The sequence below is a fragment of the Chiloscyllium punctatum genome, chromosome 10 (assembly GCF_047496795.1).
Source record: "Chiloscyllium punctatum isolate Juve2018m chromosome 10, sChiPun1.3, whole genome shotgun sequence".
Lineage (NCBI taxonomy): Eukaryota > Metazoa > Chordata > Chondrichthyes > Orectolobiformes > Hemiscylliidae > Chiloscyllium > Chiloscyllium punctatum.
The window spans coordinates 32574239-32597684 of NC_092748.1; the positions used below are offsets into that span (position 1 = coordinate 32574239).

The 23446-nt window shown below is 41.5% G+C and overlaps 1 protein-coding gene across 3 annotated transcripts in view; it reads right to left on the bottom strand.

The window, feature by feature from the left end:
* The window catches only part of LOC140481989 (uncharacterized), a 41498-nt gene extending 19523 nt beyond the window's left edge, over positions 1-21975 (bottom strand). Inside the window, exons 1-6 of one of the 3 annotated variants that reach the window (XM_072578809.1) lie at positions 21359-21975; positions 12269-12436; positions 5462-5637; positions 4979-5083; positions 3264-3337; positions 2172-2410 (exon numbers count right to left, since the gene is read on the bottom strand). In XM_072578809.1, coding sequence (XP_072434910.1) covers positions 2172-2410; positions 3264-3337; positions 4979-5083; positions 5462-5637; positions 12269-12410 — 736 coding nt within the window. In that variant the 5' untranslated portion in view covers positions 12411-12436; positions 21359-21975. Of the gene's footprint in view, positions 1-2171; positions 2411-3263; positions 3338-3576; positions 4952-4978; positions 5090-5461; positions 5638-12268; positions 12437-21358 lie in introns of those variants that run through there. The other 2 variants (XM_072578808.1, XM_072578810.1) reach the window with 2 other exon arrangements.
* Between the last annotated feature and the right edge of the window lie 1471 nt (positions 21976-23446).

Consider the following 23446-nt stretch of genomic DNA (forward strand, 5'->3'; position numbering starts at 1 on the left):
AATTGCCCACTACTGTTCATGACTAGATATGACAGATCTGCAACATTAGAACTAATTCATTGGTTCTGGGATTGCAGAGTCATGTTTATTAGGCAAAAGTGAGGACTGCAGATGCTGGAAACCAGAATCTAGATTAGAGTGTTGGAAAAGCACACAGGTCAGGCAGCATCCGAGGAGCAGGAAAATCGACGTTTCGGAATGGAGCCGGAAAGTGGGGGGGGGGGGGGTGAGGGGAAGGGGGGAAGAAGAAGAGAGAGAGGGGCTGGGGAGAAGGTAACAAGACTACAATGGGTGGATGGAAGCGAGGATGAAGATTTTTAGATTAGAGGGGAGGGTGGAGTGGAGAGGTGGGAGATTGGTAGGTAGGACAGTTCATGAGGATGGTGCTGAGCTGGAAGTCTGGAACAGGGGTAAGGTGGAGGTGGGGGGGAGAGAGAAGGGGAATCAGGAAACTGGTGAAGTCCACATTGATGCCCTGGGGTTGAAGTGTTCCAAGGCGGAAGATGATGTGTTCTTCCTCCAAACGTCGGATGGTGAGGGAGTGGCGGTGGACGAGACCCAGGACCTGCATGTCCTTGGCAGGGTGGGAGGGGGAGTTGAAATGTTGGGCTACGGGGCAGTGGGGTTGATTGGTGCAAGTGTCCCAGAGAGGTTGCCTAAAGCGCTCTGTGAGGAGGCGTCCAGTCTCCCCCATGTAGAGGAGACAGCATGGGGAGCAACGGATACAATAAATGACATTGGCGGATGTGCAGGTGAAGCTTTGATGGATGTGGAAAGCTCCCTGCCTCCATTCCTAATGAAGGGCTTTTGTCTGAAACATCGATTTTCCTGCTCCTCGGATGCTGTCTGACCAACTGTGCTTTGAGCGCAACTCTAATCTAGTCATGTTTATTGCATGCTGCTTCCATGGTTTTGTTTGCAAGTAGCCCTGCATTATACCAGGTTGACACCCCATTTTTAGGTATGACTGGTGCAGCTCCTGGTATGCTCCTCTGCACTCTTCACTGAAGCAGGGTTCATCTCCTAGCTTAATGGTAATAGAAGATTGCAGAGATATGCTCCAAATGAGCTACAGATTAATTCTGTACGGATATAATTCTGCAGTTGATGGTTTCATGGAAGCCCAGTTGAGTTGCTAGATCTATCTGAAATGTATTCTATTTAACACAATAGTAATGTCATGCACATAACCCAACATATTGTCAATATGAGAACAAGATTTGGCAGCACAATGACATGTACAGTGATTACTTCTACCTACATACTCATGGCAGATATAGACAGTTTGAGGAGAGTGACATCAGTTTAGTTTTCCCTCTTGCTGGTTGTCTCATCATCACCAGCAGTGTCCTTTAGGATTCAGCCAGCTCAATCAGTACTATATTGGTGATAAACATTGAAGTCTTCCACCAAGAATACATTCTGCTACCTTCAGTACTTCCACTAACTAGTGGAGGAGTACGGATTGATCAGTTGAGCTGGTGACAAATGGTGATCAGAGAAGGGTTGCTTGCCCATGTTTGACTTAATGCCACGAGACATCACGAAACCCAGAGTTAATGTTGTGGCCTTCCAGAGCAACTCCTTCCTAATGGTATATCATAGTGCTGTCACATTTAATGCATACACACACACAAACACACACACACACACATACAAAGTCCTCTAGACTTGAGTATGGAATAATTCCTTGAGTATAACTAAGTCAAGCTTTGCTTGACTAGTCTATGGGATGTTCTCCCCAATTTTGGCACAAACCCCTGATTGACCCTGCAAAGCCAAGCCACCCTCACAGTCAGGCTGGGTTTGACTTTGCCATTTCCAGTACTTAAGTTGATGCCAATGGTTCACCTGATTTTCATTCCTTTTCATAAGGGTAGTGGTTTTGATACAGAGTGATTTGCTAAGATATTTCAAAAGGATATTTTAAAGTCAATCATAAAATGTTATAAAAAGTGCAAACTAAATGCAAATTATATTTCACCCGCACTTTTTTTGCACCATCTAAATTTTGTCCACTTAATTGCCCAGAACTATACTGGCTTACAGAACAATTACTCAAATTGTCATTTGGTGTTAATGTTGGTTAAAAGTACATAGACAATGAGTAATAAGTGATTGCCAGCTGTAGGAGCATTTACTTAATAGACTTTTTTTAAAGCTGGACTTGCCTTGATTATGTTGCCCAAATTCAGTTTGCTCACTGTATTTATTTGGTTCATTAACATTTTCATGGAAATTCACAGTAAAAGTTTGACGTGTTGGTCCAGTAGCCAAAGACATAGAATCCTCTCCTGGAACCACTACAGCTTGTTTCAAGGGATCGATTTTGTCATCCAGGATGGCGTTAGTTTTGTATCTTCCTTCAATTCCAAATTTGGGCAAAGCGTCTGATGGTAACTTAGTATTTCTGTAATCAAAACAGGCATTCAGGAAGTCAATTTGTTTAATCTGGTATGTTTTATTTTTGCATTTATTTTTCCTCTGTATATCTCAAAAATCAACATGGTTCTCACCAATCAACTTAACAGCTTTACACTATACTTGGTTTTATAGAGTCATATAGTATGGAAACAGACCCTTTGGTCCAATTTATCCACTTCAACCAAGTTTTCCAAACTAAACAAATCCCACTTGCCGGTGTTTGGGCTGTATCCCTCTAAAGTTTTCTTATTCATGTACCTATTCAAATCTTATCCAAACTTTCAGCAGCTTGTCAGGAAGAATTTGTCTAATTGGAGAACTTGTTTTCATGATGACAAAGGCATTATTTCATGTATCAAAATTTAAAAGTTCAAAAAAATGTTTGTTGACATCATTAGCTAGCCACAGTTGACCACAGTAACTTCAGGGATATGCTCATCTCAGCTAGGGGCTTCACTAAGAAAATCTGGGCTTCCTCATTGAACTAAATCAAGTCACTAGCTAAAACCTGGAAACAGTCTGCATGCTTGTCTGCTACGCTGAGAGTATGTGAGAGACAAAAGAGAGTGTGAGACGAGAGGTAAAGAAACAACACAAGTCAAAACAAAAAAATACAAGTTATTTCACAGGAAGCAAACTGCACTTCAGAATTCTTGTAGAGTCGAAATTTCATATTTGAACTACTTGTATATTTATTATGTATTCATTTGACACACTATAATTGAATCTCATAAGCTAACTGCTGCCCTGAATTTTGGAATACACTTCTTTTCTTTAAGCTTGGAATAAATGTAATTTGCAGATCAATCTAAAGCATTATAACTTTGTTGATTACTTACAAGTTGCAGTTGGAATCTTCACTTACACGGTTACTTCTTTGGAATAACATACCATTCCACTGATATTCCTGAAACTACATTGAAAGAAGTAAATGCCTCAGTGGGGAGAATACAAGTAGATATTAGTAAATGGTTAGCCTAATTTTCATTACTTCAGTCAAAGTGATACAGCGAGAGGTTTGGAAAATCTATAATAAACAGTTACCCATTAGTACATCATTTTTAATGGGAGCTTTGGAGACAGGGACAAAGGACAGCATGAAGAATTCAACACCCGATCACAAAGCACAGCATCAAAGGGTGAGCTCACTACCTTTGTGTTTCATGTTAAGTGAAGGTCACAGAAATACATCAGACTGGGGCACAATTAACCCTGCATATGATTACAAAAAAAAAGACATGAACAACCTTGCAACATGGTACATAACCGGCCAGTAAACTTCAAATTTAAAACATGGGGGGATGCTGCATTTGGTCGAATGGTAATGTGGCTCTATATTCCTTGGAAAGTACATCAGAGTAGCAATAGATCCAGGGGTACAGATAAATAGAACCACTCAAAATGAAGCTGGTTAAAAAGACAGTATTTATAGAGGAAAAGAACTGAAAAGCAGGATGTTAAATTTGCACAGAATGCTGATTAAGTACTGTGTACAATTCTGATCTCGCTATTATAATAAGGATATTGAAAAGTTAGAGGCATTGCAAGAAAAACAAATTTACAAAGATAATGCCAAAATGAAAGGTTGTACTGGTCAGGAAAGACTCAACAGGATGTAATATTTTTATCCATGAAAGTTTTACGAGTTAACCTGATGAAGGCCTTTAAGATTATATTTTTATAAAAGATGATGTGAAGAAATTTCCATTTCAGGAAAGGAAGACTAAGTATTTATTGGGAAGCCCAATAAACATGTCAGGGAGAAAACCTTAAGCTGATAGGCAATATGAAGATGGAAAAACCTTTGAATAGAGCACATACAATAATATAGATCAGCTAAATCAATGTCCTATTTCTTACTGCAGTAATTCTTCCATTTGCTTTAATAAGCAATTGAAGCAAATGCCTAAACACCCCTTGTATTCATGTGCCAGGACAACTAGGTTCCCATGTGCTGGAGAGTTCTACAGTCTTTCTTCAATAAAATATATTGGTTTTCTTTTTTCTTGCCAAAGCAGAGAAGTTCACATTTTCAAAATTATACTCAATCTGCCAATTTTTTGTCTGCTCTCTTTACCCAAATCCTTTTAAACTGCATCAAACATATCTACACCAGTTGGATTACATGTAGTAGTTCAAGAAAGCAGGACATCAGGTTCTCAAGGACAATTACAGTTTAGCAGCAAATGCTAATCTTACCAGTAGTGTTAAAATCCCATGAAAGGATAAAAAAATCTTACTTTCAAGTACCTATCCAATTCCCAAAGTTTCTATTGCATTTGTTTCCACTGCAATTTGAGATAGTCTACTCCAAATCATTATTCATTGGATGCTTTTTCTCCTTTGTTGTTTCTCTTTACCAATCATCTTAACTTCATTTAACTGTGTTAAATAATAGGCCATTATTTCATTATTGTAATATTTTAGGTTCTAGTTAAAAATACTTCAGCTGTTGTATAAGTTGTTTGATGCAGAGCCTAGATTCTATTAAAACTTACAATTGCAATCCAATATGAAAAGTTCAGAAAGAAACTGAATAAAAACAAATCCTTACATCACATTCACAGGTACTGATGGCAGTTGACAAGTAATCAGTAGCATCAGAGAAGCAGCTCTTTAGCTTCATCAAAAATTCTTCCAAGGTTGAAAGTTTTGCATTCTGTTTCTCAAAAGATACAAATTCGGACATTATATCAACAGTATTCAAGACTCTATTAAACCCATATTCAAAGGTTAGATGTTGGCTAAAACTTCACTGCCTTAAACTCTATCCCTTTGGCTCCACTTTCAGTTATCAACGTTAGTCTTTCCCCCAGAATTTGGTAGATCCACCCATATTTTGAGGAATTGATGCAGAATAACTCTGGTAATTGACTCCCAATCTAGAAGCAGCATTCTGACTCCAACTTATGAGAAGCCATATTGAACTACAATATCATCTAAATGGAAGGCAGGGATCCCAAAAATGTTCAATTACAATGCCACATTAAAGAACGTGGCTTACAATCAGAAAGAATCAAAATATTGCCCTTTTTACCTGAGTAGTCAACCTTTGCTGGAGCATAACTATGTCATAATTTTGAATACATATTTCTTTTTGAAGAATTACTTTTTCCTGTTCAGACAATCTATACTTTTTCTTCTCTTCAGCAAGTGCTAATGCCAAAGCTTTATTGTTATTTTTAAGTGAAATCTTCATCATTGAGGAGTTGTCTGAAACAAAAATGATTGCAATGGATCAACTTCAGAGTGCAATGTAGAAATTATCATCTTTCATCAGGCATCCTCAAAAATAGCTGTTAAACCACTGCTTGCAGTAAGGCAATATGATGAATTTAGACTGAGTGTTAAGCACATTGCAGAACTGACGTGAAACGGGCTGTTAATTACAAGAAACAAGACAATCGAGGAAACACAAAAGATCTAATCTATTTTAAAAGTAAACATTTTCACAGTTTATAGGTCTTTTGGAAGAGTAAAGTGTAAGTTTGTTTCAACTTGTTTGTTGAAACTAGAAACAGTTATACAAGAACCACCAACCATGACTACAAATGTGGGTGGCTCAAGGCTTCCAAGATTAACTGACAAATACTAACTGACAAAATGAGTGTTTAGTTAAATAGATTTTTGTTTAAATAACACAATGGTATCATATGCAGACCTGATTTCAGAATGTTACTTTTATGCTCTATTGAAATAGCCACAAAGAATAACCCAATCAGCTGTAGGAAAAAGTCTATTTAGTAACATTTGACAAGATTAAACAGGGCAATCACAATAATGTTTTGCTCTGAGATGGGGAGTACATAACAGACCATGAATATTCTTATAAAATTATCACTGTCTGTTACACATGTCAAAACCCTATCCTGAAATCTATTACTGTAATTTGATAATTCAAAGAATCTGATGACAGTAGCTTTTAAAACTGAATAACAGACTCTAACATGGAAATCAAAAATTAAGTTGAACAAACTCAAGAAAATAAATTACAATACAGTGGTTTGTGCTGACATTGTGAAATTGCAACACAAAATCTCAACTCAAAACCAAACAGAAACTGTACCACAGAGACAGCTACAATAAGTTACTATTGAATGTTGCAATCTAGCTAATAAGATACAAATTAATTTGTAAGATAATGTTTCACAACTAAAACATTTATTTTAATTTGCTGCTGTATTAAACCAATGAGCGGCAGGCACCAATCAATAATTGTGGTGAAGAGTTACCAGATTTGAAACATTAACTCCACTTTCTCCCCAAAAATCATGCCAGATTTATTTCTGTTTCTGAATGAATAATTATTACAGTGATGAATTAGCAAAGTAGGGCAAGTTGAGGTATAAATTCTGCCAAGGGACTGTGTGAAAAAAAAAGCTAACCAAAAGCAAAACTTAAGAACAAAATTAAATCTATGGCACTGAATGACATAGCGTCGGATGATGTGGAGTCTGTGTGGGTGGAATTGAGGAACCACAAAGGCAAAAAAAACCATAATGGGAGTTATGTACAGACCTCCTAACAGTGGTCAGGACCAGAGGCGCAACATGTACCGGGAAATAGAAAAGGCATGTCAGAAAGGCAAGGTCACGGTGATCATGGGAGACTTCAATATGCAGATGGACTGGGTAAATAATGTTGCCAGTGGATCCAAAGAAAGGGAATTCTTGGAATGCTCACAGGATGGCTTTTTGGAACAGCTTGTCATGGAGCCCACAGGGGAGCAGGCTACTTTGGACCTAGTGCTATGTAATGAACCAGACTTTATAAAAAATCTTAAAGTAAGGGAACACTTAGGAAGCAGCGATCATAATATGGTAGAGTTCAGTCTGCAGTTTGAAAGAGAGAAGGCAAAATTGGATGTAATGGTGTTACAGTTAAACAAAGGTAATTACGAGGGCATGAGAGAGGAACTGAAGAAAATCAACTGGAAGCAGAGCCGAGCAGGGAAGACAGTAGAGCAAAAATGGCAGGAGTTTGTGGGTATAATTGAGGACACGGTACAGAGGTTCATCTCCAAGAAAAGAAAGATTATCCGGGGAGGGATTAGACAGCCATGGCTGACAAAGGAAGTCAGGAAATGTATCAAAGAAAAAGAGAGAACCTATAAAGTGGCCAAGAGCAGTGGGAAATCAGAAGATTGGGAATGTTACAAAAACAAACAGAGGATAACAGAGAGAAATAAGGAAGGAGAGGATCAAATATGAAGGTAGGCTAGCCAGTAAAAATAGAAATGATAGCAAAAGTTTCTTTCAATACATAAGACATTGGGCCACTTCAAACTGATGCTGGAAGGCTCGTGATGGGAGATAAGGAAATAGCTGGAAAACTTAATAAGTACTTTGCATCGGTCTTCACAGTGGAAAACATGAGTAATATCCCAATAATTAAAGGGAGTCAGGGGGCTGAGTTGAGTATGGTTGCCATTACAAAAGAGATAGTGCTAGAAAAGCTAAAAGGTCTTAAAATTGACAAATCTCCTGGTCCCGATGGGCTACATCCTAGAGTTCTGAGGGAGGTGGCTGAGGAAATAGCAGAGGCGTTGGTTGAGATCTTTCAAAAGCCGCTGGAGTCAGGGAAAGTCCCGGATGATTGGAAGATCGCTGTTGTAACCCCATTGTTCAAGAAAGGATCAAGACAAAAGATGGAAAATTATAGGCCAATTAGCCTAACCTTAGTTGTTGGTAAGATTCTAGAATCCATCGTTAAGGATGAGGTTTCTAAATTCTTGGAAGAGCAGGGTCGGATTAGAACAAGTCAACATGGATTTAGTAAGGGGAGGTCATGCCTGACAAACCTGTTAGAATTCTTTGAAGAGGTGACAAGTAGGTTAGACCAGGGAAACCCAGTGGATGTGGTCTATCTAGACTTCCAAAAGGCCTCTGATAAGGTGCCACACGGGAGGCTGCTGAGTAAGGCGAGGGCCCATGGTGTTCGAAGTGAGCTACTGGCATGGACTGAGGATTGGCTGTCTGACAGAAGGCAGAGAGTTGGGATAAGAGGTTCTTTTTCAGAATGGCAGCTGGTGACAAGCGGTGTCCCACAGGGTTCAGTGTTGGGGCCACAGCTGTTCGCGTTATATATTAATGATCTGGATGAAGGGACTGGGGGCATTCTAACAAAGTTTGCCGATGATACGAAGATAGGTGGACAGGCAGGTAGTAATGAAAATTGGGGAAGCTGCAGAAGGATCTAGACAGTTTGGGAGTGTGGTCCAGGAAATGGCTGATGAAGTTCAACGTGAGCAAATGTGAGGTCTTGCACTTTGGAAAAAAGAATACAAGCATGGACTACTTTCTAAACGGTGAGAAAATTCATAAAGTACAAAGAGATCTGGGAGTGCTAGTCAAGGATTCCGTAAAGGTAAACATGTAGGTTGAATCCATGATTAAGAAAGCGAATGCAATGTTGTCATTTATCTCAAGAGGGTTGGAATATAAAAGCAGCGATGTGCTACTGAGACTTTATAAAGCTCTGGTTAGGCCCCATTTGGAGTACTGTGTCCAGTTTTGGGCCCCACACCTCAGGAGGGACATACTGGCACTAGAGTGTGTCCAACGGAGATTCACACGGATGATCCCTGGAATGGTAGGTCTAACATACGAGGAACGGCTGAGGGTCCTGGGATTGCACTCATTGGAGTTTAGAAGGTTAAGGGGAGATCTAATAGAAACTTACAAGATAATACATGGCTTGGAAAGGGTGGACGCAAAGAAATTGTTTCCGTTAGGCGAGGAGACTAGGACCTGTGGGCACAGCCTTAGAATTAGAGGGGTCAAATCAGAACAGAAATGCAGAGACATTTCTTCAGCCAGAGAGTGGTGGGCCTGTGGAATTCATTGCCGTGGAGTGCAGTGAGGCCAGGACGCTAAATGTCTTCAAGACAGAGATTGATAAATTCTTGATGTCACAAGGAATTAAGGGCTACGGGGAGAATGCGGGTAAGTGGAGTTGAAATGTCCATCAGCCATGATTGAATGGCGGAGTGGAGTCGATGGGCCAAATGGCCTTACTTCCACTCCTATGTCTTATGGTCTTAGCCAAGCTGATGCAATACAGTTGCATTGATATCCACACACACGAATGTGGGGACCCAGGCATGTCTTATTCCCAAACGATAAATCTAAGAGTGAATTTCACCCTGTCAGTCCTTTGTCAATCAGCTGGAAATTGTGGGAAGGAATACCATTTGTACTATCAACTCCATGTCACCAGTAACCCATTCACTAATGCTTAATCTACTGGGCAAATAGGTTAAATTCTTGAGATGTGAAAGCAGCAACTGCCCATGATATCATTGATTCTGATTCTAACTGATACATTCAGAACAGAAACGGTCTCTTCGGTCCAACTCATCCACACAGACCAGACATCTCAAACTGACCTACTACCATTTACCATAGTAGAGAAGCGGAGGCTGAAGGAACACAGCAACATCAGGAATCCAGAAGAGTTATACTCGAAACATCGACTTCTCCACCTTCTGATGTTGCCTGGCTTACTGTGCTCCTCCAGTTTCCTGCCTGTCCAATTTGAATTCCAGCATCTGCAGTTTTTTTTTGTCTCTAACTAGACCCATTTGCCAGCATTTGTTCCTCTAAACCCTTCTTATTCATATACCCATCCAGATTCCTGCTAAATATTGTAATTGCCATTTCCTCTGGCAACTAGTTCCATATACGTATTACCATCTGCATGATCCTTGGGTCCTTTTCAAATTCGTCCTCTCTCACGTTAAATCTATGTCCCCTAGCTTAAGACTCCCTCATACAGGACAAGACCTAGAGTATTCACCCTATCCATGCCCCTCACTATTGTATAAACTTCTATAAAGGTCATTCCTCAGTCTAAGACACTCTACAGAAAAAGGCCCCAACGAATTCAACTCTTCCCTACAGGTTAATGTCTCCAGTCCAGACAACATTGTAAATCTTTTCTGCATGCTCTCAAGTTTAATATCATCCTTGCTATAGGAGACCAGAATTGAGTGCAGTATTCCAATAGTGGCCTAACCAATATCCTGTATAGCCATAACGTGACACCCATATCCTATGCTCAATGCACTGACCAATGAAGGAAAGTGTGCCACATGCCACCTTTACCTCACTGTGTACCTGCAATTCCACTTAAGGAACTATACACATGCATCCCTTCTCAGTTAATTGAATGTACACCAAACCCTCAAAAAACCTAGCGATTGACCCTTCTACCACAGGAAGTAGAAGTGAAGCAATATCATGATAAAATTCATGATTTTGAATATTATCAGATTTCCTCCTCTTCTCTAGTATGTCCAGATGACAGACATTTATCATTACTGATATTCTATTAAATCTGCTCTGCATTCTTTCAAAAGCTTTGATGTAGTTAAGTGTGGTTTCTAGAATTGCTCACAATATAGTGCTAATTGGGAAAACTTGCAGCGATTGGAGTCTGTCCTCGTACTGTAGTACTAATGGTGATTGCAATTGGAAGAAATTAATCTCAGTTCAGAACATTGTATTTTTCAAGATGTACATCTTAAAATCAACCATTTCCAATTACTTCATCACTCCATGATTAAGATCAGAAATCAGGATGTTTACTGTAAGTAAAAGTTAACACCAGGCACATTTTGGAGAGAGCATTTGATGTTATGTAATGAACTTCTAAAAAGGTGTTTACTAAAGTGCCACACAAATGGTTTGTGAACAAAGCCATAGTTTATAGAATAAAAAGGGACAGCAACAACACTGATATAAATTTGGCTAAGTGCCAGGAAGCAGATGAAAATGAATATTTTTAAGCTGGAGGAACATTTATAGTGCAGTCCTTGGGTCTCATTGTTGGAACCCTTACCTTTCCAAATATACATTAAATGATCTAGACTATGGAGTCCTAAAACAATTGCAAAATTTGCAGACAATATGAAATTTGGAAGCATTATGAACTATGAGGAGGATAGTCTAGAACCTCAAAAGGATTTAGAATCATTTGACAGGTGATCTTTGAAGTTTAATGTCAGGTAATGTGAAGTAATTTATTTTGGTAGGAAGGAATGAGAAGAGTCAATGCTTTCAAAATAAAAAAAGGCAATTTTAATGAGGTGGAGATGAAGATCAACGAAGGCAGCATGATGTGTTGACAGCATAGTTAATAAAGCATACAATGCCCTAGGTTTTATTAACAGAGTACAACCGAAAGGAAGCTATGTTGAACAAAGTACAGAAGAGATTCACAAGCATGATACCAGGGATGAAGATAAGCAGTTATAAAGATAGACTGGAAAAGTTAGGAGTGCTTTTCTTGAAGAAAATAAGGCTGAAAAGAAAACCTGATGGAGGCATTCAAAAATCAAGAGGAGTCTGAACAGAGGAGATTGGGAGAAACTGTTCTAAATCATGAGAAGATTGAGGAGGGTGAACAGCTTTAAAGAAATTCACATGAGAAAGTAATGAGAAAAAGATATGCTTTCACGTTTGGAATGCACGGCCTCAATGTGCTGGAGGCAGGGTGAATTGACATATTCAAGAGAAAACTAGACAGTTAACTGAAAAAGGAAGGGCTATGGGGACAAGATAGGAGTATGATATTTAATGAGTTACTCAGATGCTGCACCCATGATAGGCCAAATGGCTGCTTGTCCATCATAACACTTCTGATGACCATCTTCAACAGCAGTCTCCCGACTTCTCCACAGCCTTCAAGGTCATCACCAATTAATCCTTTACCATTAACATTCTGCTAGCATTGCTAATTACAGAAAATCAATTAGATTAGCCACTTCAATAAACAGATTAGTGCACGAGCAGGTTGAGCACTGTAGGATCAGAAGTCAAGGAGAAGAGTATAGAATACTTACTGAGAATTTTGGTCTTAATCTTAGAAATCAAAGATGCATTGTATTTTGTCTTTTTCAAAATACTATTCCGTTGTCCCTTCATTTTACCAGAAAACACCAAATGGCTGGTGGATACAGTTGCATTCATTACTTCACGTTCCATAATTTAAACGCTGCAACGTTGCATTCCTTAAAAAAGGAGAGACTATATTAATGGTATGTGATCCTGCACTCTCAATATTAAGTATTCAATTAAATGATACAAAGAAATATATTTGTTCACCTAATACAAATAGAGAAATGACAATTCTACTTGTTCATACACTTAAATATACAACACAAGAGATGTACAGCATGGAAACAGACCCTTCAGTCCAACTTGTTCATGCCAACCAAATATCCTAACTTAACCTGCTCGCATTTGACAGAATTGGCCCATATCTCTCTAAACTCTTCCTAGTCAGAAATCTATCCAGATGCCTTAAATGTTGTAATTATACCAGCGTCCACCTCGCAGCTCATTCTATACACGCACCATCCTCTGCATGAAAAAGTTGCTCCTTAGGTCCCTTTTAAATCTTTCCCCTCTCCCCCTAAACCTATGCCCTCTAGTTCTGAACTCCCCCACCTCAGGGAACAGACTTTGTCCATTAATCCTATCCATGTCACTCAGGATCTTATTAACCTCGATTAAGTCACCCCTCAGCCTCTGATGCTCCGGGGAAAACAGCTCTAGCCTATTCAGTCTCTTCCTGTGGCTCAAATCCTCCAACCCTAGCAACATCTGTGTAAATCTTTCCGATAGGAAGGAGACCAGAATTGCAAACAATATTCCAAAAGTGGCCTAACCAATGTCCTGTATAGCTGCAACATGATCTCCCACATTCTATACTCAATGTTCTGTACAATAAAGGAAAGCAAACTAAACGCACTCTATCTACCTGAAACTCCACTTTCAAGGAACTATGAACTTGCACTCCAAGATCACGTTATTTAGCAATACTCCCCAGGACCTTACCATTAAGTCCTGCCCGGATTTGACTGCCAAATTGCAGCACCTCATTTATCTAAATTAAATTCCATCTGCCACTCCTGGGCCCATTGACCCATCTGATTAAGATCCTGTTGTACTCGGAGGTAACCTTCCTTGCTGTCCACTACACCTCCAATTTTGGTGTCACCCATAAACAAACCAACTATGTCTCCTATGTCCACATCAAATCATTTATACAAATGACGAAGCAGTGGACCCAGCACCGTTGCTTGTGGCACACCACCAGTCACAGGCCTCCAGTCTGAAAGGCAACCCTCCACCACCACCCTCTATCTTCTACCTTCAAGCCAGTTCTGCATCCAAATGGCTACTTCTCACTGTACCCCATGAGATCTAATCTTGTTAACCAGTCTACCATGAGGAACGATGTCAAACGCCTCACTGAAGTCCATACAGATCACATCCACTGCTCTGCCCTCAATCCTCTTTGTTACTTCTTAAAAAAAAAACTCGTGAGACATGATTTCCCATGTTGACTATCCCTAGTCAGTCCTTGCCTTTCCAAATATATGTAAATCCTGTCCCTCAGGATTCCCTCCAACAACTTGCCCACCACCAATATCAGACTCAGTGGTCTATAGTTCCTTGGCTCTTCCAAAATTTGGAAATGCCGGTGTTGGACTATAGTGTACAAAGTTAAAAATCATACAACACCAGGTTATAGTCCAACAGGTTTAATTGTCCACTACCACCTGATGAAGGAGCAGCACTCAAAGCTGGTGCTGCCAATTAAAATTGTTGGATTATAACCCGATATTGTGCAATTTTTAACTTTGGCTTTTCCTTATCGCCTTTCTTAAGTAGTGACACCACATTAGCCAACATCCAGTCTTCCGGCACCTCATCTGTGACTATCAATGAAACAAATATCTCAGCAAGGAGCCCAGCAATCACTTCCCCAGCTTCCCAGAGTTCTGAAGTACACCTGATCAGGTCCTGGAGTTTTATCCACCCTTATGGGTTTTAAGACATCCAGCACCACCTCCTCTGTATATGGACATCTTCCAAGATGTCACCATCTATTTCCCCACATTCTATATCTTCCATGTCCTTCGTGTACAGTAAACATTGATGCAAAATACTTGTTTAGTACCTCCATCTCTGCAGTTCCATACATAGGCTGCCCTGCTGATCTTTGAGGGGCCCTATTCTCTCCTTAGTTACCCTTTTGTCCTTAATATATTTATAGAATCCCTCTGGATTCTCCTTAATCCTATTTGCTAAAGCTACCCCATGTCCCCTTTTTGCCTTCCTGATTTCCTTCTTAAGCATACCCCTACTGCCTTTATACTCTAATGATTCACTCGATCTCAATCTCTACCCGAGGTAGGGTTCCTTTTTTTTCTAAACCAACAGCTTGATTTCTCTAGTCATCAAGCATTGCCTGCACCTACCAAATTTACCTTTCACCCTAACAGGAATATACCTTCTATTGACTCCCGTTATTTCATTTTTGAAGGCTTCCCATTTTCTAGCCGTCACTTTACCTACAAATATCTGCCCACAATCAACTTTTGAAAGTTCTTGCCTAATACCGTCAAAATTGGCCTTTCTCCAATTTAGAACATCATCTTTTAGATCAGTTTATCCTTTTCCTTCACTATTTTAAAACTAATAGAATTATGGTCGCTCGCCCCAAAGTGCTCCCCCGCTGATACCTCAGTCACCAGCCCTGCCTTATTTCCCCAAGAGTAGGTCAAGTTTTGTATCTTCTCTAGCAGGTACCTCCACATACTGAACCAAAAGGTTTTCGTGTACACACTTAAAAACCTCTTCATCTAAACCCCTAACACTATGGTTGTCGCAGTCCATGTTTGGCAAATTAAAATCCCCTACCATAACCAGCCTATTATTATTTGTTTCTCAATTCCCCGTTGACTATGCAGGGGGGTCTGTAATACAATCCCAACAAGGTGATCATCATCCCTTTCTTATTTCTCAGTTCCACCCAAATAACTTCCCTGGATATATTCCCTAAGTACAGCAATAATTCTATTCCTTACCAAAAAGGCTACTCCCCTTCCTCTCCTCCTATCCTTCCACAGCATTTGTATCCTGAAACATTAAGCTGCCAGTCCTGTCCATCCGTGAGCCACATCTCTGTAATTTGCTATGATATCCCAGTCCCATGTTCCTAACCCTGCCCTAAATTCATCTGCCTTCCCGGTTAGGCCTCTTGCATTGAAATAAATGCAGTTTAATTTACCGAGCTTGTTCTCTGCTTCGTTCTTGCCTGGCTTGACTGTTTGACTTGCTCCTTTTCCCAACTATACCAGTCTCAGATTGATCTCTTTCCTCCATATCTCTCTGGGTCCCACCCCCATACCTTAATAGTTTAAATCCTCCCAAGCAGCTCTTGCAAGTCTCCCTGCCAATATATTAGTCCCCTTCTAATTCAGGTGCAATCCATCCTTCTTGTCAGTTCCAACCCAGAAGAGATTCCAATGATCCAAAAATGTGAATCCTTCTCCCATACACCAGCTCCTCAGCCATACATTCATCTGCTCTCTCCTCCTATTCCTATTCTCACTAGCTCGTAGCACCAGGAGTAATCCATATATTACTACCCTTGAGAGCCTTTTTAAATTCCTGCCTTTCTATATTGTCCCCTCAAAATCTCACCCTTTTCCATTCCTATGTTGTTAGTTCCAATGTGTACAATGACCTTCTGCTGATATCTCTCCCCGATGAGAACATTCAGCACCCTCTCGGAGACATCCTTGATCCTGGCACCAGGAAGGCAACACATCATTTTGGATTTCTAGCTACTGGCCACAGAGACATCTGTGTCTCTGACTAGAGAGTCCCCTACCACAATCGATCATTTAGAACCTGACTATATTAGAGCCATTCTCAGTACCAGAAACTTGACTGTTCATGCTATATTCTTCTGAGAGTCCATCACCCCCTACATTTTCCAAAACAGCATACTTGGTTGAGATGGGGAAAGCCGCATAGCCACAGACAATTCCTGTACTACTTGCCTCCCTCTCCTACCTTTCTTAAAGTTAACCCATCTAACCTGACTGTATCTGCAGCTTGTCTCCCTTCCTATAAATACCATCCATTAGACCCCCCTAGCTCGTGTAAATTCTTCATTGCCTCTAACTGTTGTTCCAACCGATCCATGCAATCTGATAGGATTCGCAACAAAAGACAGTTCTTGCAGACATAATCATCAGTAACATGGAAATTCTCCCTAAACTCCCACATCCAACAAAAAAGAGCACATCACTCTATTAAAGGCCATCTTTGTTCATTCACAATCTACAGACTCAGAAGATATTGTTCTAATTATTCTAAAAAAACTATCTTATTGTTCTAAAAAAACTGCTCCAGGCTAACTTAGTATTTATAGATTATACGTTTAAACTTTAAATCAAGAGACAGATCAAGAAAGAACCGACTCTACTCACTATTGTAGATTTACAGCAGGGATACGCTTAAAAACTATGCACTTCTCTGGTCCCGTATTGTGAGTTCTCCCACACAGGTTCCTCCAAGATCAGCTCTGAATTTCACTGTTAGTTTTCCCCAGAGGCACTCCGATGTCCAGAGATATTTGAACTCAAACAGCAAAGACAGTAACTGTGCAAAGTTTTTAGATTAGATTCCCTACAGTGTGGAAACAGGCCCTTCGGCCCAACAAGTCCACACTGACCCTCCGAAGAGTAACCCACCCAGACCCATTTCCCTCTGACCGAATGCACCTAACACTATGGGCAATTTAGCATGGCCAATTCACCTAACCTGCACATCTTTGGACTGTGGGAGGAAACCGGAGCACCCGGAGGAAACCCACGCAAACACGGGGAGAATGTGCAAACTCTACAAAGACAGTCGCCAGAGGGTAGAATTGAACCTGGGACCCTAGTGCTGTGAGGTAGCAGTGCTAACCACTGTGCCACCGTGCTGCCCCATAATTTGCCTATCCTTACACAACGCACCTTCCAAAGAAGGCAAGCATGCCATATGCCTTTTATACTATCTTACCTACCTGCAGTGTCACATTCAGTGATCTATAGGCCTGCACACCCAGATCCCCCTGCATATCAATATTCCTAAGGGTTATGCCATTCACTGTAGAATTTCCACCTGTACGTGATACTCCAAAAAGCATCGCCTCACATTTGTCTGGATCAAACTCCATCTGCCATTTTTCTGCCCATGTCTCCAAATCATTTATCTCCTGCTGTATCCTGACAATCCTCCTAATTATCTGCAACTCAAACCAATCTTTGTATTAGCGAGTTTTGAGAAGATTTGTAGATCGGGTTGAGGTTCTGGATGTAGGTTTGCTCGTTGAGCTGAAAGGTTCATTTTCAGACATTTCATCACGATACAAGGTAACGTCTTCAGTGAGCCTCCGGACAAAGCACTGCTGATGACTCCTGCTTTCTATTTCTATGTTTGAGTTTCTTTGGGTTAATGACGACATTTTCTGTGGTGATGTCATTTTGGGACCTGGGAAAAGGAACAGGAAATGACATCACCAACCCAAAGAAACCCAAACATAGAAATAGAAAGCAGGAAGCAGTGCTTTGTCCAGAAGCTCACTGAAGATGTTACTTAGTATGGTGAGGAAACGTCTGAAAATGAACCTTCCAACTCAGCAAACAAACCTACATCCAGAATCTTTGTATTGTCCGCAAACTTAATTAGACCAGCCACGTTTTCCTCCAAATAATTTATGTCGAACACAAACAGCAACGATTCTCGCACTGGTCCCTGTGGAACACCACTAGTTACAACCCTCCATTCCAGAAAAGTCCGTCCACTGCTATCCTGTCTTCTAGGACTAAGCCAGTTCTGCACCCATTTTGCCAGCTCACCCCTGACACTGGGACTTCACCTTTTGTACCTGTCGACCATGAGGAACTTTGTCAAAGGCTTTACTGAAGTCCACGCAGACATCAAACCCTTCATCACCACCTCAAAAAACTCGATCACGTTGGAGAGGCACAACCTCCCCCGCACAAAACCATGCTGTCGCTAATAAGTTCATTTATTTCTAAATGCATATAGATCTTGACCCCGAGAATCTTTTTCCAATAATTTCCATACCACTGATGTGACGCTCATAGGTTGGTAATTTCTGCAATTAGGTAAAAACAATGACTGCAAATGCTGGAAACCAGATTCTGGATTAGTGGTGCTGGAAGAGCACAGCAGTTCAGGCAGCATCCAAGTAGCTTCGAAATTGACGTTTCGGGCAAAAGCCCTTCATCAGGAAGGGCTTTTGCCCAAAACGTCGATTTCGAAGCTACTTGGATGCTGCCTGAACTGCTGTGCTCTTCCAGCACCACTAATCCAATTTCTGCAATTAACCCTGCTACCCCTTCTTAAACAATAGGACGACATGGGCTAATCTCCAGTTCTCTGGGGCCTCACCTTTGGCCAAAGAGGACACAAAGATGTCTGTCAATGCTCCAGCAATTTGTTCTCTTGCCTCCCTCAATATTCTGGGATAGATCCCATCAGGAGTCAGGAACTTAACTACCTTAATACTTTAAGACATAACAACTTTTCAATAGGACTTGGCTTAGAAATCATTCTCCACTAATTCCTTCTCTTTGGTGAATACATTAAAGTATTAGTTTAGGGCCTCACCTACCTCTTCTGGCTCCACACAGATACCCTCCTTTGCCCTGGAGTGGCTAAATCTTTTCCTAGGTACCCTCTTGCTTTTTATACAATTGCAACATTTAAGAGGCATTTGGATGGGTATATGAATAGGAAGGGTTTGGAGGGATATGGGCCGGGTGCTGGCAGATGGGACTAGACTGGGTTGAGATATCTGGTCGGCATGGACGGGTTGTACCGAAGGGTCTGTTTCCATGCTGTACATCTCTATGACTCTATATATGTATAAAAAGCTTGACATTCACCTTCATCCTGTTTGCTAATGACTTTTCAGGATACCTTTTAGCCCTTCTAATTCCTTGTTTATTTTCTTTCCTACTTTCTTTATATATTAAGGCCTACGTCAATTCCCAGCATCATAGACCTTCATATATGCTTCCTTTTCTTTATGACCAAGATCATTGTATGACTTATTTGACCTAGTCATCCATGGTTCAAGGAACTTTCCAAACCTATCCTTCATTCTGACAAGAACACGCCTCATAAACTCTTAACAACTGCAGTTCAAAATAATCCTACATGCCCGCTGTGGATTTACCCATAGAGGCCACTGTCAAAATTCTCCAGTTCCTGCCTAATATTGTTGTAGTTCACCTTCACCCAGTTTACCACTTTCACCCGAGAACTGCTTTTATCTCTTTCCATGAGTATCTTAAAACCCATGTTATTATGATCAGTACTATGATGATGCTGCTTCTTTAACAAGGTTAGGTTGTCCTTGTTTTTCTCCCCCAGAGTGGTCATAAGCGCATAGATTCAGAAATGTCTTGGGTTATCTACTTGAAGAAGCTTCTAAGCTTTTAAACAAACACATACAATGAAAGGAGAGTGACCAGTTCTCCCAGCACAGCTTTTCTCAGGTTTGGTTTGAGCAAGCAGTCAGTTTTTGAGCCTGCTGGTCAAAGAAACAGCGACAGGGAATGTGTTCCATGCTGACTTTCTCTGCCATCTCTCTCCTAGGACCCTGTGTATGATTTTACCTTTTTTGACAAGGAGTTGTCTGGGGATTGCTGCAAGAATTTGGAACAACATCATTAATTTACGATAGTCTGTTGGGTTTTCGGATAGGTTAAGTTATTCTGTTCTCTTTTGTTTGTGTTTCATTTGGTACTCTGTAAATAAATTGTTTTATTTAAAACTGAGGGGTTTTAACCAGCTGCATCACCCCTGCAATTTCCACTCTACACCTGCTCAAAACAACTAGAAAAGTTACAGTCTGGACCAACTTCTTGAAATGTTTTGAGGGGGTCCGGCTTGGTCTATAACACTACTCCCGAAATGCTCCCCACTGCCAGGAAAGGTATGTACGTAGATGAGAAGGATTAATAATTTCAGAAATAATTTTTAAAAGGGCAGCATGGTGGCTCAGTGGTTAGCACTGTTGCCTCTCAGTGCCAGGGACCAGAGTTCAATTCCACTCTTGGAAGACTGTTTGGAGTTTGCACATTTCCCACCCACCCCTCCCCCCCCCCATATGCATGGGTTTCCTCTGGTTTCCTCCCACAGTGCAAAGATGTGCAGGTTAGGTGAATTGGCTATGCTAAATTGCCCATAATGTCCAGGGATGTGCACATTAGGTGGTCTGGCCACTGAAAATGCAGGGAAAATATTGGGATAGGGCATGGGGATGGGCTGAATGGCCTGCTTCCATACTGTAGAGATTCTGTGGAATCAATTTACAGTACAAACAGAACCCACTCTCAACCTGCAGAGTGCCTGTACTTAGCATGAGTACAAAGATTTAATGTGGGAATAGTGGAAAGGTAAGTTGATCAACCCATCTTGTGGTATTGAGGCTGAAGAAGGGCTTATGCCCGAAACATCGATTCTCCTGTTCCCTGGATGCTGCCAGACCTGCTGTGCTTTTCCAGCAACACATTTTCAGCTCTGATCTCCAGCATCTGCAGTCCTCACTTTCTCCATCTTGCTGTATAGTTGCGCAGACTAGAGAGGACAAATTTAGAGAAGATTCCCTACATGTGGAAATAGGCCATTTGGCCCAACAAGTCCACACTGACCCTCTGAAGAGTAACCTGCCCAGACCCATTCCCCCACATTTACCCCTGACTAATGCACCTAATACCATGGACAGTTTAGCATGGCCAATTCATTTGACTGCACATCTTTGGATTGTGGGAGGAACCTGCAGCACCCAGAGGAAATACACACAGAGACAGGGAGAATGTACAAACTCCACACAGACAGTCACCTGAGGTGGGAATTGAACCCAGGTCCCTGGCGCTGAGAGGCAGCAGTGCTAACCACTGAGCCACCCAAACAACTGACTTTTTCTGTCCAATCCAATCCTGTGGTCCAATTTTTAACCGATCTCGCTGCATTGGAAAATTCTGTCCATCACACCAAATTACTACCACTACAGTTTAAACAATAGTAACCTGAAAAATAACACTTACCTTTCCAAATTTGAAGATAATTGAATGTTTACACACACACACCAATATTCTCCTTGCTCAGAGACAGCTTTGCCTCCACTCTTCCCCTGTTTCTCAGTTCAGTCCCTCTCTCTATGCCTTCACCACCCGCCTTTCTCTGTCTTCATTCCCTGTCTTGCTACCCACTCACTGTTGTACCTATTCTTCTCTTTCTACCAATTTTCTCTCTAACATTCTGCCAGTTTAATATCACCTACTTCCTCTATGCTTCCCTGATCCCTGTCTCCTGCAACAAAGGGAGTGTATTTTCCCTCGTCCTTTATACCTCCCACCAGCTGTCTACCCCTTCCCCTCTTCCCTTCAATCAACTTACTACCCCTTTCTATCTTTAGTCCCCTTATGGTATACCTTTACTTCTGTATTCACCTCTCTATTCCTTTCTGTGTTCCACCTCTTTCACATTTGTCTCTTCATCTCTATTTAACTCATCATGCTTCTGTTTCTCTCTCACGACCTCTGTTTATCTCTATTTCTTTCTTCCTCTCCTCCTGTTTCTAGCTCTCTATCTCTATCTCTATTTATATTTATATTTCTCCTTCTTCACCGCCGGTTAGAATTCTGCACCGCGCGCCTCCAACACCAGATTGAAAAAAAAACAAAAGTCGCTGATTGGTGTTACAATGCGCAGGCGCGAGCGGCTGGAGGAGCGTACGTTCTCATTGGTCAATGTGTTTGGATGGGGGGCGAGGTCGCGAGGCTGCCAGCGCTGCGTTTCCATTGGCTGGGGGCGAATGCTCCTGTTCGGCCTTCCCCCGACCCCACCCCCCACGGGTCACGTGGTGGTCGGCGGCGGGGGGCGGGGCTGGTATTGCTCACGTGATGTGTTGAGCAGGCTCTCTCCCTTTCAGCCCCGCCTCCTTCCTCCTCCAGGGGATTGGGACTGCCTTTCCTGTCACTCATCAGGCCTGGGGGGTACAGTAGGTTTAGGAGGTCGGTTAGCTGTCAATGGGGAGTTAGCAAAGTCGGCCCGAATGGAGATTGGAAAGCCCGGTGTTGGACTGGCGTGTACAAAGTTAAAAATCACACAAAACCAGGTTATAGCCCAACAGGTTTATTTGAAAGCACTAGCTTTCGTAGCTAGCACTAGCTTTTCCTTCATCAGATGGTTGTGGAGTCTTGTTGGACTATAACCTGGTGTTGTGTGATTTTTAACTTTAAGGAAGGAGATTGGTAATCGGCTTCACCAAAGGTGAGGTCGAGCAAAAAGTGGAGATGGTCTCGGAATAAACTGGGGCAATGTGAGTTAAACAAAGAACCTCTCCTCACCATCCAAGACCCCAGATGCACCTCGGTGCAACTGCGATTTACCTCATGCACTTCATTCACTCGAGTCCACTGACTTGGTAGTTCACAGTGTGGTCTCCTCTGCATGGAGAAGCGAAGCGCGGGTTGGGTGACCACTTTGCAGCACACATATGCTCTGTCTACAGAAGTCACCCTGCACTTTCAGTTATCTGCCACTTCAAAACACTACCTGTCTCATGCCATACATTTATCGCAGGCCTGCTGCAGTGTTTCAGCGATAGTCAGTGCAAGCTCAACGGACAATATCTCATTTCTAGTTTGGACACCCTGTAGCCTCCAGGACTCAACATCGCGTTTGGAGCCTGATTCCATCTTTCCATATTTGTTACCCAGTCCAGTTGTGATTTGCTGGAAAAGCGCAGCAGGTCAGGCAGCATCCAAGGAGCAGGAGAATCAACGTTTCGGGCATGAGCCCTTCTTCAGGAAACCTTCAGGATTCCTGAAGAAGGGCTCATGCCCGAAACGTCGATTCTCCTGCTCCTTGGATGCTGCCTGACCTGCTGTGCTTTTCCAGCAACACATTTTCAGCTCTGATCTCCAGCATCTGCAGTCCTCACTTTCTCCATCAGGAATCTGAGGACCAGTTCAGCCAATCCAGCATCTGCAGTCTTTACTTTCTCGCTGTTATGATTTGGGTTACTTTTAACACAGTAATTAATTTACTCCTAGGCCCATTATCACATTACATGAGTTACATTCAGCACAGCCAAACCATTTTCTTACTCTTAGTTCTTATTTTCATTC